Here is a 14,255-nt window from a genome sequence, read left to right as displayed (position 1 = left end):
TGTTTGTCAATTGTTGAAGGAACTTGCTGATGATTTTGATTAAGAATGTTTTTCCTGACCCAGCTTCACCACTGACGTACAGCAGAATAGGTTTGTAATTTTGACAGGTACATTCTTTATTTTCGTGTTGTACACCATGTGCAATTTCTTTTGTTACTTCTTCAAAAATGGTGCGCTGATCTTTATTAAGTTTTGATTGTAGTACAGTTAAGTCTTCTATATCTTCTTCATAGTGACACATGGTGTTTTCCACTTCTGTCATAGCTAATTCTGCCTCATTTGCTATTAGTGGCTGTCCTAGTGGTTCTTGACTTCCTGTTACAGAAGGTTGACTACTGTCGGAAGTGTCCTTATCTAGTTGGGATTGAAGTTCTTCTTCGTGTTGCTGTTCATTGTGCAACATTGTTTTGTACTGCGTAAAGTTCACATCGGTGATAGGGCTTATATTTGCTTTGAAAGCATCTTCAAATGAGTCATAGTTATCTAGTATCTCTTCCTCTTTTCTTTCTGTTGAGGAGTTTTTAATGACAATTTGACATGATTAATTAAGCTTTGTTTGGTAAGTTTCACTAAGCTGCCTTCACAATCTGTCACTCTATATCTACCTTTGCTTTCATTGGGTTTTATATTATTTTTGTATGCAAAGTTTTTAGCTATGTGGTATAGACACATGGTTTCCAAAGTAGTACTCCTGTTCGGGTAGTATGTGTCCAGTAAATTGTTTTTTAAAATGGCTTGGCTGTTGGGAACATTTTTGGCAATTGTTTCTATGTCCTCATATGATTTCAGAACTATTTTTCTAGATTTAGCAGGACCAAGACTTAGTCATACTATGCTTTCTGATTGTCCATATTTGTAAGCAGAACCGGTTAAACGATCGGCAGCTTCATAGCCGCCACATTCTCTATGAGAGAGCATTTTTATTCCTAGGCTGTACAACTTCTGAGATATGTTTTGTCTGATGATAGGTCATTCTGCTTTTGTTAAGTAGGCTGTAACATATTGTGCAACTGCAGTGGAATTGTCTGCAATGTACTGCACATCTATGTTTGCATTCCATAAGAGGGCAATGATTGCATTGTAATCATTGATATATTTTGCTTCTGCTGTCCTTTTTATGTAATATGTGTTCTTAGGTATTTACCTTTGACACTATGTCTAACTGAAGACATGAAGTTGTTTACTTGACCTGTTGTTGTAACTGGTCTAGGGAAACCAAAGCAGCATTTGGTGTAGTATTTCCCTTTGTTTTTATATTTGTGACTACAATATTTCCCACATTTGTGTCTTTGAAATTGTAAAATGTGTCCATGAAGGTCACTATTTGTTGTTTGTGAAGGAATTTCACAAGTGACATATTTTTCGATAAACTGTTAAACAGTGGCACAACTGTCTTGACCAAATTTAGGAGCATCTTTAATCCATAAAAGCATGTGAATATGTGGTGCTCCTCTGGCTTGGTATTCTTTTCTCCAAAAGAAGTGCTGCATTTCTCCGAGGGGAGGCACAGTTTTTTTTTACAAATAAAGTATAGCATAGCAATAAAGCGATGATGGAAATATCTTGAAACATTAACATGATTGAGAGAGCAGAGTTCTCCAGATGTTAGTATATCAATGTTTGTTATGTTTTTGTTTGCTATACATAGGAAATCATGTAAATCGTCCCATGCATATTCTGCACAACTTAATGTAACAAACCAAGTGGGTGGTCCAAGATTTCTGATCATACAACATACATCTCCGTGCCGTCAGAACCAGTATTCTTTCGTACCAAGCATGTTTGCAAACAGATTTGTTATACTTGATTGTAAAACCTCATCTTTTTCTTGCACTTTTTGTATTAATTGTGTAGCTGACATATTTTGAAAGTGGGTTCCAGATTTCAATATGTGTACAACTCCGTAACATAGGGTTGCTAGTTCACTTTTAAAGTGTAGGTGGAATATGTATTCCACATTTTTTCTAAATCTGGGATCTTGAGAATGCATTCGTAATGAGTGGGATTCTGATGCCGTAATCTGAGTGGGTCTATCATCATATCTTCCACCTTTGCCAGTAGGAAATAGCAGTGGAAAAGCAAGTGCTTCTATACTTTTTTTCATTATGCTCATTGATGACCCTTTGGTTTGTCGCATTTGGTAAGTTTCTAGTGCATCATCTATGCTCTCATTAGAGTGCAATGGATGAATTGTGTAATGGTCCAAAAGAGTGGATACTGCAGCAGGATCCAAAAGTTCAAATTGACCAATTTCTAATGACTCTTGAATTATTTCAGTTGTTTCCCTTAAGCTTTCTTCAATATTTATTTCTTTGTAGTATTCGTTATTGTCTTTCAGATATTGCAGGGCTTGTCTAACTTTATGTAAGTCCACCAGTTGTTGCCATTTTTTTTGTCTCTTGTTGATACACCATTTACTAAGACAATTAAGGAATGCTCTATTGGACGTTGCTCTCTTAGAGTGTGCACATTTTCTGTCAGATCTAATGGCAAATAAACTACTTTGCCACAAATGCCTTTCACCAATTCAGAGGGAGGTAATTTTGCTGTTTTTGGTTGATGGCGTATTATTGCTTGAAATGGGTGAACTCTTTGAATTATGATGCTCTCATACAAGTTGAGTTGTTGAAGGGGTTTTGGTAGTGGGAATAATTCCAAATTATTTGTGATAGCACGTGAAGGAGTTTGGTTGTTGTCCAGTTTTGTAGTGCAGTAACTGCAACATATTAGGGGTTCACTTATTTGGTTTTTGTTTTCTGCTAAAAGGTAGAGAGCTAATTCAAACCATTTGGAATCTTCATTGTCTTCTATTTTGTATGTTACGTCTATAAATGTTGTGTTCCTTTTGTAAAACGTTCTGTGGCAACACACGCACACATGGTTTGGTACTTCAGCCAATGTACTTTTAAATTTTAGTATTTCTTTCTTGTATGTGTGTAATAGAAGGTTGCTATGTGCAGAATTGTTGCTAGTCTGTTCTAAAACTATTGCATTTTGTAAGTGGCTTTCACTTCCAAAATGCTTTTTCTGGATACGGTCGACTTCTTCTTGTAGGTATTTGGGTGTACCATGCAGAAGAGTGTTATTTAAATTGGCTAATTCTAAAGCTTGACTTTTAGCATAGTACAGTTTATACACTAGATTTCTTACATTTGAATGATGTGTTGATATCCTTTTGATATCATGGAAGGTGCTTTTGCAAATAGGTCCTGAAATTCAGGCTAATGAATGTCCTTGTGATATTGTGTATTTGCGCACTGGACATATATCCATATTTTGCAGCACTTTCATTTTGATTTTGTCTTTACCTTTCACATACTGATTGAGGAACTGACGTAAAGATTTGAAAGATTTGTTAGGAATGTTACACATTGACGTGCATGGCCATTTGTATACTGGACGGTCTGCTTCAGTCCAATGGAGAGGAGATTCTGAGTTTTCAGGGGATACTTTTGTAAGCAGTGTTTCTTGTTCCATGATGGTATTATTGATTTTTTCATACCCTCGTCCACTGCTATGGATTGCAATTGTGTTTGTTTGATTTTGTTTGTATGCTTCTTCATTAAAATATGGTTCTGTGGTTGTTGTGTGACTCCATTCACCTCCACAAATATTTAAGAAGTTATTTTTGTTGACATTCCGTTTATTGAGAAGTTTCTTTTGTAGTTTAGTACTTAGTTTTGTTAGTGGTTTCATCGTATTTAACACTAAAATAAATAACTTCCTTTTGAGAAGGATTGCACTGTCTACGAGAGCTTGTAGGATTAATTTTCTATGGTAGGTTTTAAGGGTTGAGGATGATTTCGCTCCTCTTCTTATTAAATTCTGAAGGACTCTGTGGTGAAACATTTTTGCTAAAATTCTTTTTTTACTATGGGTTCTTTCTAGTATATCAGGATTCATAGGAGCATTGTTAGCAGTACTGGTAGCCGAATTTATGTAAAGCATTTTCTGTTTCATGCCAAAGTTTTGGTTGTTGAAGCTTCCTTTGTTTCGCTAAATGACTGTATTAGCTGTTTTGTTTCAACGTTCTGTACAAACTCTGCTAGAGATGGATGCTTACTTTGGACACTTTTATTTTTATTTGCTCAATTTCTGCATTCCTTTTTACGGACTTGCTTTTTGGTAGGCATTTGTAGTGATAAACAGTACCCGCACCTCCCTGGGATCCAGCCCTTTGTGCAAAGTAAATCACTCCTAATTACCTTCCCACACAAATAAGGTTTAAGAAGCACGATGAATTCAGTCAGGAAAAAAGCCAATCACACAGAATATGCTGCTTGCATTTATTATCTACAATGATTAATGAAAACTAAGCAGCAATTTATAATAATGTGGAAATAGAGAGTGCAAGCTATATAATGCCAATTATCAATCACAGATGAATATGCAATTATTTGGTCTTACGCTCCTAATGAAATGTAGATGAAGGTACGATCTGATCACACCCAGGACCCTCGCCGCTACAGGTGCCCGGCACTCCTCAGCAGAGGAGGGGAGGACTGGCCAAGCCCCCACAGTCCTACACCAGAGTGGGGATGTGATGTTAGGAGCCTCGGCCCTGATAGCGCACAGCTGGTCGTCCAGGCACTGTCCTTGATAAGCGCGTCTTTCCAACAGTCCAGGATGAGTCCCCCCTCCCAGGTCCAAGTATAGTTCTCTTATTAGGAGCTGCACGTCAATCATCATGACGTGTCAGCTCTTCGAGAAGCTTCTAGGCTCTCCCCTCCTGGCAGTAAACATGTTTTTTGCTTGGAAAGTTACAAGACTGGAAACAGCCAGCCTTGGCTCCCAGGCTTCGGGCACTGTGTTTTGCATTCTTGCCTTATCAGTGCACCTGACTCGCAGAGCTAAGACGAGCAAAGCTATGCCTGACTCCCAAGGGCTGCACAGAGCCTCTTGTGCTAGGATGTTTTATGTCTTCAGAAAAGGCCTTTGCAATTAACCCCTTGCAAGCATGCAGGCTCACCCAGTTCGAGAGTCCTGGTTGATGTCAGCATTTTCCTCCACGCTTCGAATAGGCTCTAGTACACACAAGATAGCTCAGTGGGTTAGTACAAATGCAGGTTACTGCAAGCGCCTAGCAGCTTATCACGACAGCATTCTTTAGGGTCTGTTGAAAAAAAAGAAGGCATGGTTTGGTCTGTTTTACAATGTATGTGTGCTGTGTGCATGCGTGCATGAGTTTGATGGGGAAGCTGTTTGTGGTGGTGTGTGAATGTACATTGGGCAGTTACAATGAGTTGGGAAGGCTATTTTTCTGTTTGTATATTACTACACTGTGCTTCAGAGGAGAGTAGAAAGTGAGATAGTTGTAAGAAGAAGCATACTAGTAAACATAATGGTATAAAATTAAAACAGCTATTTGTTTTGTAGTACTAACATTGTAAGGCTTCTGTATGTTATTTGTGTTACATACATGCCATTCTGCCTGTTATTCTTTGTTTAATAAATGGGGATTTGTGGGTAGAATGGTTCAGAAATCAATGTTTTTTTTTGGTGTGCAAATTACATAAATAACCCACACAGTCAGTCTCTTTGAGGAACAGTAAGAATATAAAGGTAGATTTCAAAAATAGAGGGGATAGCCCAAAACATCTAGGGTCCTGTGGGCTACACATACAATATACTCAAACAAATGAACCCTTAGATAGAGGATGACAGAACATATATTTGTTTTTATAAATAATCACAAATGATTCAATCTTTCTACTTCAATACAAAAAAGTTTTAATAATATTTCATATCTAAAAAGCACCCAAAGGTGTGCAGCATATTTAACTTACTGCCTAATTACAGAAGGGCAGTTACCTATATGTGAACATTGTATGGAGAGGAATTAACACTGAACAAAATATTGGATTGTGATCTAATTATTGTGGTTACAAAGTATATGTATCAATGTTAGAGTGAGAAAGTGAAATTAATGGTTTGTAGGCTTAAATGATTGTGTGGATATAACTAAGTGTAATTTATGGATTTTGTTTTAAATATGCTGCACACCTTCGGGTGCTTTTTAGATATGAAATATTATTACAACTTTTTTGTATTGAAGTAGAAAGATTGAATCATTTGTGATTATTTATAAAAAACAAATGTATGTTCTGTCATCCTCTATCTAAGGGTTCATTTGTTTGAGTATAGAATATAAAGGTAGTACAGAACTTACTTTTTTTTACAGAATGAACAGGTTTCTTCGGATTTGTTGTTTGCAGTGTAGATGCTGTTGATTTTCAGGAGAGTAGTCTTCACTGCAATTGTAAAAGGAAGAAGTTAGTAACTTTGTGTGTTTAAAGCAGTGATTTTAATGTACACGTTCATTTTGCATCTTTCGTCGGAGTATTCTCCTTTGATATCTGAACACAGTGCATGTGTGCATTTCATTTCACTATGTGCAGCCTTTGTTATTTGCAGTATGTTAGTTGAACCTGCTTCGCAAATTAGTACAATTTTCAGTTAATGAAATTCCCTTGTTTTTTTGAGCTGTGTTGTCCACAGCAGAGAGGTTTGGAAGTGATAGGTCATTATAGTAGATGGGGAAAATTTGACTACTTTCATATTATAACTACGAATGCGAACAATAGGGAGAGCCTCAGATGGAGATGTCACCAACGCAATCGGGAACATTTATTTTTCTCATACGATCGCATTGGAAGTAGCATTAATTTAGGCGGAACACAGTAAACAATTGTGACATTTTCTAATGGAAAATCGAGTTTTGCGCCTAAATCGGGAGGGTTGTTATGTATGTATAGGTTATGCGGGAGACAGTAAGAAGTAGTGCGGTTTCTCAATGAAAAATCAGAAATCTTGCACTTAAAGGGGGAGTGTTGGTATGTATTGGCTATGCAGATTTAGTTGCATTAATTTGTTTAAATGGAATCATAAGGGTTGCACATGTTCTCTGAATAAAATATGCATACCTGTACTTTCTGCTCATGCATGTGCGAATGCATGGAGCTGTAAATAGAAATCTGCTACACTTGCACAGTAATTTTTGAAGTAGGTGCTTTGCAATGATATGCAACTTGCATTTAGAGTGATCAACAGTACATTTGAATTGCGGAACTCTGATGACGGAGTTATATGTAGAGATCTTGAATGCGATTGGTGGATGGTTGTGTGACTGCTTAGCTGTGTCCAATGAGGGAATGGATTTGCGAGTGATGTGGAAAGGGTAGAAGGACTGGCTAAGAGTTGCGTGCCGCACGGACACCGCGCTTGTCCACGGGTAGGGCGTGCCACATACGGGGCTCTACAGCAAATCCAGCATGGAAAGGGGACTGTAGTCATCAGCCAATCAGAAGTTCACATTGTTCATTTGTGTCGAAAGACAGTGCGTGTACTGAAGATGACAGAGGTGGAGATAGTCAGGGTGTTGGTGCTCAGAGATATTTCTGTCCATGGTTTACAGCACTATTCTGAAAGTAGGCATGTGGCACACAATTTCGATGTCAGAGGGGTGGAGGTGGTGTGGAGCGCTGCGACTGATTGTAATATTGCGGCAATTTCCAAGTTTGCAGAGATATGCGTAGGATGACCCCATGTGGTAGTTTTGCACTACGGTGCTTGCCATTTGAGCTACGTGAGTTCACCTACTTTGTTGGACGATTTGGAACAGTTGGTGCAAGCAGTCATTAACATCTTTCCAACTGCGAAAGTAATTTTTTCTGGCTTACTCCCTAGAGGAAAATGGGACAATAGTTCTGTTTTTTGTTCTGATCAAAGTATTGGGAGGTGTGCCATCAATCGCGGCATGCGTGCTTTGATGTTACGAGCTGGTATGTTTTTCTGCAGCCACGAGAACATTGTTTCCAGTAATGCGGCTTATTTTGAAGCAGATGGGTGTTTCGTTATCTTTTTTGGGAAATGCCATGTTCTTTTGGAATGTAAGGCTTGCTTTGGATAAGGTTCTGTAATGATTGTAGGAGTACAGTAAGAAGAAAAAAATCAAAAAAATACAAAATAACAGGTGTCTATTAGGCATCTGCCAAAAAAAAAAAGCACACCTTAAAGGGGAAAAGGGGAACACTATTTAAATGTACAGTCGTCCGGCTCAGATCCTCTACGTGGCCGCGGACATGGCCGTAGTCTGCAGGCAGCGCGTATTACCAACGGGGTTTCTGGGGTGGAGACGCATGCAAATGAAAATGAGCGAAGCTACGGATTGGTCTGTAAAGTTCAGAGGGTGTGTTCTGAACAGAGAGATTTAGTGAGAACGTCTTTTTCCTGACAGGAGACCAGACAGCTATGGCTATGTGTGCTCGAAAACAGATTATCTGGATTTTGGGAGACTCATGGACACATTGGTTGAAGGTGCATGCAGAAAATTGTGGTATATCTGAAGATCTTGGATTTTCTCATGTGGAAGTGCACTGGCATTGAGTGCGTGGATTGAAGTGGCTGGACTTGGTACCTCTATGTGCTACTTTACAGACAGAGCGTCATCCTGATATAATTATCATTCATTGTGGAGGAAACGGTCTAGGGCATGTCTCTGGAATTTCTTTGCAATTTGCAATGAAGGAAGGACTTGCGAAGGTCATAGACATGTTTCCAAATTGCCAAGTAGTTTTTTCCCGTATTGCACAAAGACAAATGTGGCTGCGTTCTTCTGCATTTGTTCCACAAATGGAGAAAGCGAGGCGCAATGTAAATAAGGCTGTTTGTGCCTTTCTGAGAGATGTTGGCATGTCCTCTTTCCACAATGAAAACATTTTGTTTTGCAGCACTTTCATTTTTCGCAGAGATGGAGTCCATCTCACATATGCTGGCAATCAGATTTTTCTTCGAAATGTACAAAATGCATTGCAACCTTTTTTGGATTCATAGTCACCTATTTTGGATTACTTTTTTTTCGAATCCACAGTTTTTCAAACACACAAAACACCACCAAAAGGCTCTTTTCAGAACCACCACTTACTCCCAGCGAAAAGTGCATTGGTTTTGTTCTGCTTGCACCCTCCATTTTTTTGCATCCTACGACTGTCCGCAGACTTTTTGAAAAATGTGCGGGGCCTACACCGGTCATTTGATAGTTCCATTGTTAAACTGAGAAAGGGGCTCTGAAAAGAGCCTTTTTTGTAATTTTTGTTGTTTTCCATTTTTTTATTTTTTACACACGACACACTAGGAGAGGAGGGTAAAGGAGGGTAATGAAGGGACACCAACCACAGGGATAAGAAAGGGTAGGTGGAGAGAGAAAGATGTAGGGTGGGCCTGACTTAGGTAGGGAGCATTTCTTCTGGTGCTCTGTGACCGTAGTCTCAAAAGCACCTCGAAGACTTTCTCCCCTGCAGAGTACTGCGTCGCAGTACATACACAATATTGTGACCCTCGAAAGGTAAGGGTCAACAGCATCGCGAATGGCCTGTGAGGCAGCTGGAGTGATATGCTCTCCCATAAGAGTGTCTCTTGTGGTGAACGGATCGGACACAGAGGATGCTGCGGAGGCACTCAACCTACTACGTTCTTCACATGGTACCACCTTGCGAATGTCCGCACTGTGGAACCAAGTTAGGTGTCACTTCATGGTTGTCGTACCAAAGTTGTACGCACCAGGTCTCCCGCGACTCAGCACCAAGTTGCACTGGTTACACATGACCTGGTTCGCACAGGCTTTTGGTACGTTTCCAAAAACGGTAAACAACCGCCACACCCACGACTCCCGGCCAATGCTTGTAGTGCGGAGTTCATCCACCTCATTCTCTTCTTCCTCTTCTTCCTCGCTCTCTACATCTGCACGCGTATTTCCCTCTGCAGGCCCTTGGGGAGGTGGTGGAGGGTTTGGGGGTGGTGCTGAGGCAGATGAGGCAACAGCAACCATGGATGCCATTAGGGTTGGTCGGGTAATCTTCGCTACAACAGTAAAGGCAGCAAAGCTCAATCCGCTATAGCCAGAAGTACAATGAAGATGAACTCGGGGGTGTGGCCTTTTATAGGGGTGGAGGGGTGCACCTCGTGACCATATCGATCACTCAAAAGCGTTGCAAAAATTCTAAACAATACGTTGAAAGGTAGGGCCATTGTATGGGACATGTGAAATGGTTTGTTTGTTTGTTTGTTCACTTTTATTGCGCACCAGACCCGTAAGTAACAGGGCGCAGTAAGAAAATGCAAAGCTTACATAGTTACAAGAGATACAATATATACAATAAAGGCTTACATAGTATCCGTAGTTATAAAATATACAAGATATACAATAAAGAATAATGTGGTTACAAAAATATGCATTGTACAAATATACAGGTTACAGAGAGGCACAAAGTTTAAATGAGAATATAAAGGCGAGTGAGACTCAATTGATCGAGGTACGAAATGGTGATTTTATACTGTAAAATAATTTCCCATGTCTGTATAACTTATTTTGAAATGTTGCGGAAGCAGACAAACTGCGCAAATTAGGGTACACGCTCAGCGTGGGTGCAGTCACATTTTGACGTCGTGAACACATCCGCAAAGGAAATGGGTGCCCGCCGGACACCAAATGCAGAGTAACGGACATGCGCATGCACGCGGGTGTTCTAAGGACAGTGTTCGGGTCCTAAAACTAATTAAAAGTGTGACACGGACAGTTACGGACAGGCGCGATGTTCTCAGTACTTATGGGTGTGGTGCGCATGTGAGTAGATGTTCTGCTGACTGTACGGCCAGGTATAGTGTCCTTAGGACACCTCTATCTGGTTTTACTACAGTCATGCCGGCCACCGTGCCTGTTCTACGGACAGTTCCATCTTGGCTGCTGACGGTACGGACAGGTATGGTGTCCTTAGGACACTCCCATTCTGTTCATTTACAGACAACTTGGACAGCTGTGCGTTCTAAGATCAGTTCCATCTTGGTTGCGAATGGTACGGATAGGTGTATTGCCCTTAGAACATCCATATTATATTGATTATGGCCAGCCCGAACAGGCGCGCTGTCCGCAGACATTTTAACTCTTTAAAAAAAAATGTTTTTGATCCAAACCATTCCACTACAACTAACATAAAAATGTTTTTAATACACACACATACATCAATCAAGAGAAAGAGGGGGAAGCAGACACTGAAACGAATATAGCTGAATTAGGGTTCAACACGGGCTGGTTGTGAGGGGATGAAGGGATGGGGATGGTTCACTAGGAAATGGAGAAGGGGGACAGGTACAGGTGGCACAGTGATATCTTATTTTTCCTCTCACGTATTCCTCCACAAATTGTCTTAACCCATTAAAATTCTCATTTAGTATGTCCATTTTCTCTTCTATCTGTTTCAGTCTGTCTTGCTCTATGTCCTTTGGTGGACTTTCTTCTTTTTTTACTTGGTCTGTTAAAAATAAATATATATATGTTAAATGCCCATAAAATACTGACTATTAATTTGCTTATGCAGAGAAGTGTGTACCATTATTATCGCTATCTTCTGACATTGCCCCATGCGGAAAATTCACCTCCAGCCACTCCAAAGTACTGCACATTTCTGTGTCAAAACAACAGAAATACATTATTTGTTCTGCACCTCATACAAAAAAGTACACACACATATAAGAAAAATGAAGTTCACTTACTATTTACTTGTAATTTGTTTTCGTTGTGCTGTGTGCGTCTACTGTTGCTCCTGGCTGCACAGTTTCTGTGAGGTAATTACGTTGGAGGCATATCTTTTTTTGCTATGGTATAATCCATTTAATTCTACTTGGTAATTAAATGCATGGGTAATGTTTGAGACGTGTAGGTTCAATTGGTTACTTCTTAGTACTTATAATGTGTTTATGTGTTCTTTTTTAAACTTGTTCATTTTTCATATAGCACAATAGTACAATTTTATATATCCCCCCTGACTGTTTGGGTAGTGTTGATCTCGTCCGCGCCCGTCCGCACACAGTCCGTGCCTTTCAAATATCATTAGCGTGGGGGTTCAGTATGTTCTATGTTAAATGTATATAAAGTAAGGGATTTATAGTACATATCTCCCAATTTCACATGATGAAAGTGTATATCCAATAAAAAAACTTTATTAACGGGATGTTATGATTAAGTTGCCCTACTAAAAAAACTATGAAATTCAGTAAAATAAACTTTCTCAAAGGGACGTTATGGTTCACTTGTCCTTCTAAAAACCTGTATAATTCACAAAAAAAACTTTGTTAAGGGGACATTATGGTTAAGTTGCGCTACTAAAAACCTGTGAAATTCACACAAAAAAAACTTTACAAACGTAACATTATGATTCGAAGTAAAACCGAAAAAACCCTGAAATTCCCCAGCAATGGTAGGCTAAGCATTCATAACTGCCCGCACCACTGTGCACTGCTAACACTAACACCCAGGACATCAAGCATTACATCATAAATGTCATTGATGACATCACTGATGACATCACATGTGTACCCCCTTCGTTTTTGTTCACTGCCATATCTAGGCCAGATGGGTTTATTTACTGACAGTCAGAAACTTAACTATCAAAAGGTATTACATTTATAGATATTGCTATTCTCACATGTTCATACAATACTTTCCTTAGAATTTAATCACATCTTATGATGTACATATATAGGGGGAAAAGCAGGCCTGAAGCACAGCAATCATTTTTGTGCGTGAATACAATCATGTAGATTATACACAGTTGCTAATGATACTGTTTGCTTACTTTACTCTCCATATATAAGCCCCATATTTGTATGCATTGTAGTCTATTTATGTTTTGTGTATATTACAAGAAATATGTAGTAAGTGATGCATTATTAGCAACTTATTACATGTTTCACAGACCAGAAAAGTCTGATACAGAAGCATTCACTGTTTTATTATATAACTTTGGAAAATTACAAATATAGCACCTCTGTAGTGTATTCTGCAGCCAATACCTACATTTCTGTATGATTAGGTTCCTGTACTAGAAAGAAAACTGCAATGGAATTTTCTTTAGCACACTACATTGCGTGATGAAGTATGTAGTTTTACATGTCCCGATAATTCCTGATACTTTTTTGCCAAAATTACATTCACAACCCCTTGTCTGAAAAGTAAATGTACTTGTGATGTCATCAGTGATCTCATCCATGACATTTGTGATGTCATCTTTAATTTCCTGGGTGTTAGTGTTAGCAGTGCACAGTGGTGCGGGCAGTTATGGTTGCTTAGCCTACCATAACTGGCGAATTTCAGGGGTTTTTTGGTTTTACTTCGAACCATAATGTCACGTTTGTAAAGTTATTTTAGTGAATTTCACAGGTTTTTAGTAGCGCAACTTAACCATAACGTCCCCTTAACAAAGTTTTTTTAGTGAAAATATATATATAGGCTAGAAACCGCGTTTAACCTGCCCTTGCAAGCTGTCATGTGGACACGCTACAATAGTGCATAAGTTGAAGACCATCACCAGTTGTATCATTATACATGCTGTACAACAATTTAGTTACGTGACCTATTTGCCTATAGTAAGGCACATTTTCTTTCATAGATTCAAGCGCAAAATGCACTTTTAAACATGCTAATTAAGAAATGTTATTAAGATTATGAAAACAATAAAAAAATGAGCTCTTTCACAGCAGCCATTAGCCATAAAATGGTTGCTTATGCTACTTTCCTCCACTTTTAACAGTTAAGGAAAGGTTGTGTCTGCATAGGCATTTCTATACAAATGTGCATGCTTTTGTTGTCTGCCAGAGATGTATGGAGTTGTCCAAATGATGCACCTCTTCCTCTCATTGAAGTTGTCTAAGTTTCTGCACATTGTGAATGATTTCTTTTGCTGATTTGCTCCATTTTAAATAACAAAATATTTCAATAAAAAAGTGTACACTGTATTGTCACAGCAGAGTTTTTTATCCCCCCACAGTTTCATCTTCAGCTCAGCAAACAAGGAAGCTTTGCGTATTTCCAGGGATGTCTGCGGCTTTTGCTAGACTTTTTTCACGGAAATGTACATCAGGGTCTACAATCAAAGATGAACAAAGATAAAACATATATTACGCATAACGGTGTATGGGCATTGACTAATCTATGTCAAAAGTAATAAACTGATTTGAAAAATCAAGAATTCTTCTCTGTTTATTATTTATTGGAAACACCTGTACTGAAGAAGGATAACATGATATATCTGCAGCCTTGTATTTGTGAAAAAAGTCTGATTTTATCATGTATAGATTAGGTCTTAAAAAAACAAATATTGTCTAACTCCCTTACTTATATCCAGTCTGAAACGGCTGCTAGAGCTGTTTTGCTTGGACCATCACTTCTCGATAAACATGGATCAGCTTTCAAATGGGAGTTA

The 14,255-nt window shown here is 38.9% G+C and overlaps 1 protein-coding gene across 1 annotated transcript in view; it reads left to right on the top strand.

Annotated features, from left to right (window-relative positions):
* LOC138481482 (fibrous sheath-interacting protein 2-like) overlaps positions 1-13,987 on the top strand; it is a 798,294-nt gene extending 784,307 nt beyond the window's left edge. The window contains exon 11 of the mRNA XM_069613651.1: positions 13,821-13,987. Coding sequence (XP_069469752.1) covers positions 13,821-13,942 — 122 coding nt within the window. The 3' untranslated portion in view covers positions 13,943-13,987. The remainder of the gene's footprint in view (positions 1-13,820) is intronic.
* Positions 13,988-14,255: the final 268 nt, after the last annotated feature.

This window comes from Ambystoma mexicanum, chromosome 5p (genome assembly GCF_040938575.1).
Source record: "Ambystoma mexicanum isolate Mex_15411 chromosome 5p, UKY_AmexF1_1, whole genome shotgun sequence".
Taxonomy (NCBI): Eukaryota; Metazoa; Chordata; class Amphibia; order Caudata; family Ambystomatidae; genus Ambystoma; species Ambystoma mexicanum.
The sequence above is the reverse complement of the archived record's forward strand: the minus strand, read 5'-3'. Positions and strand labels throughout refer to the sequence as shown.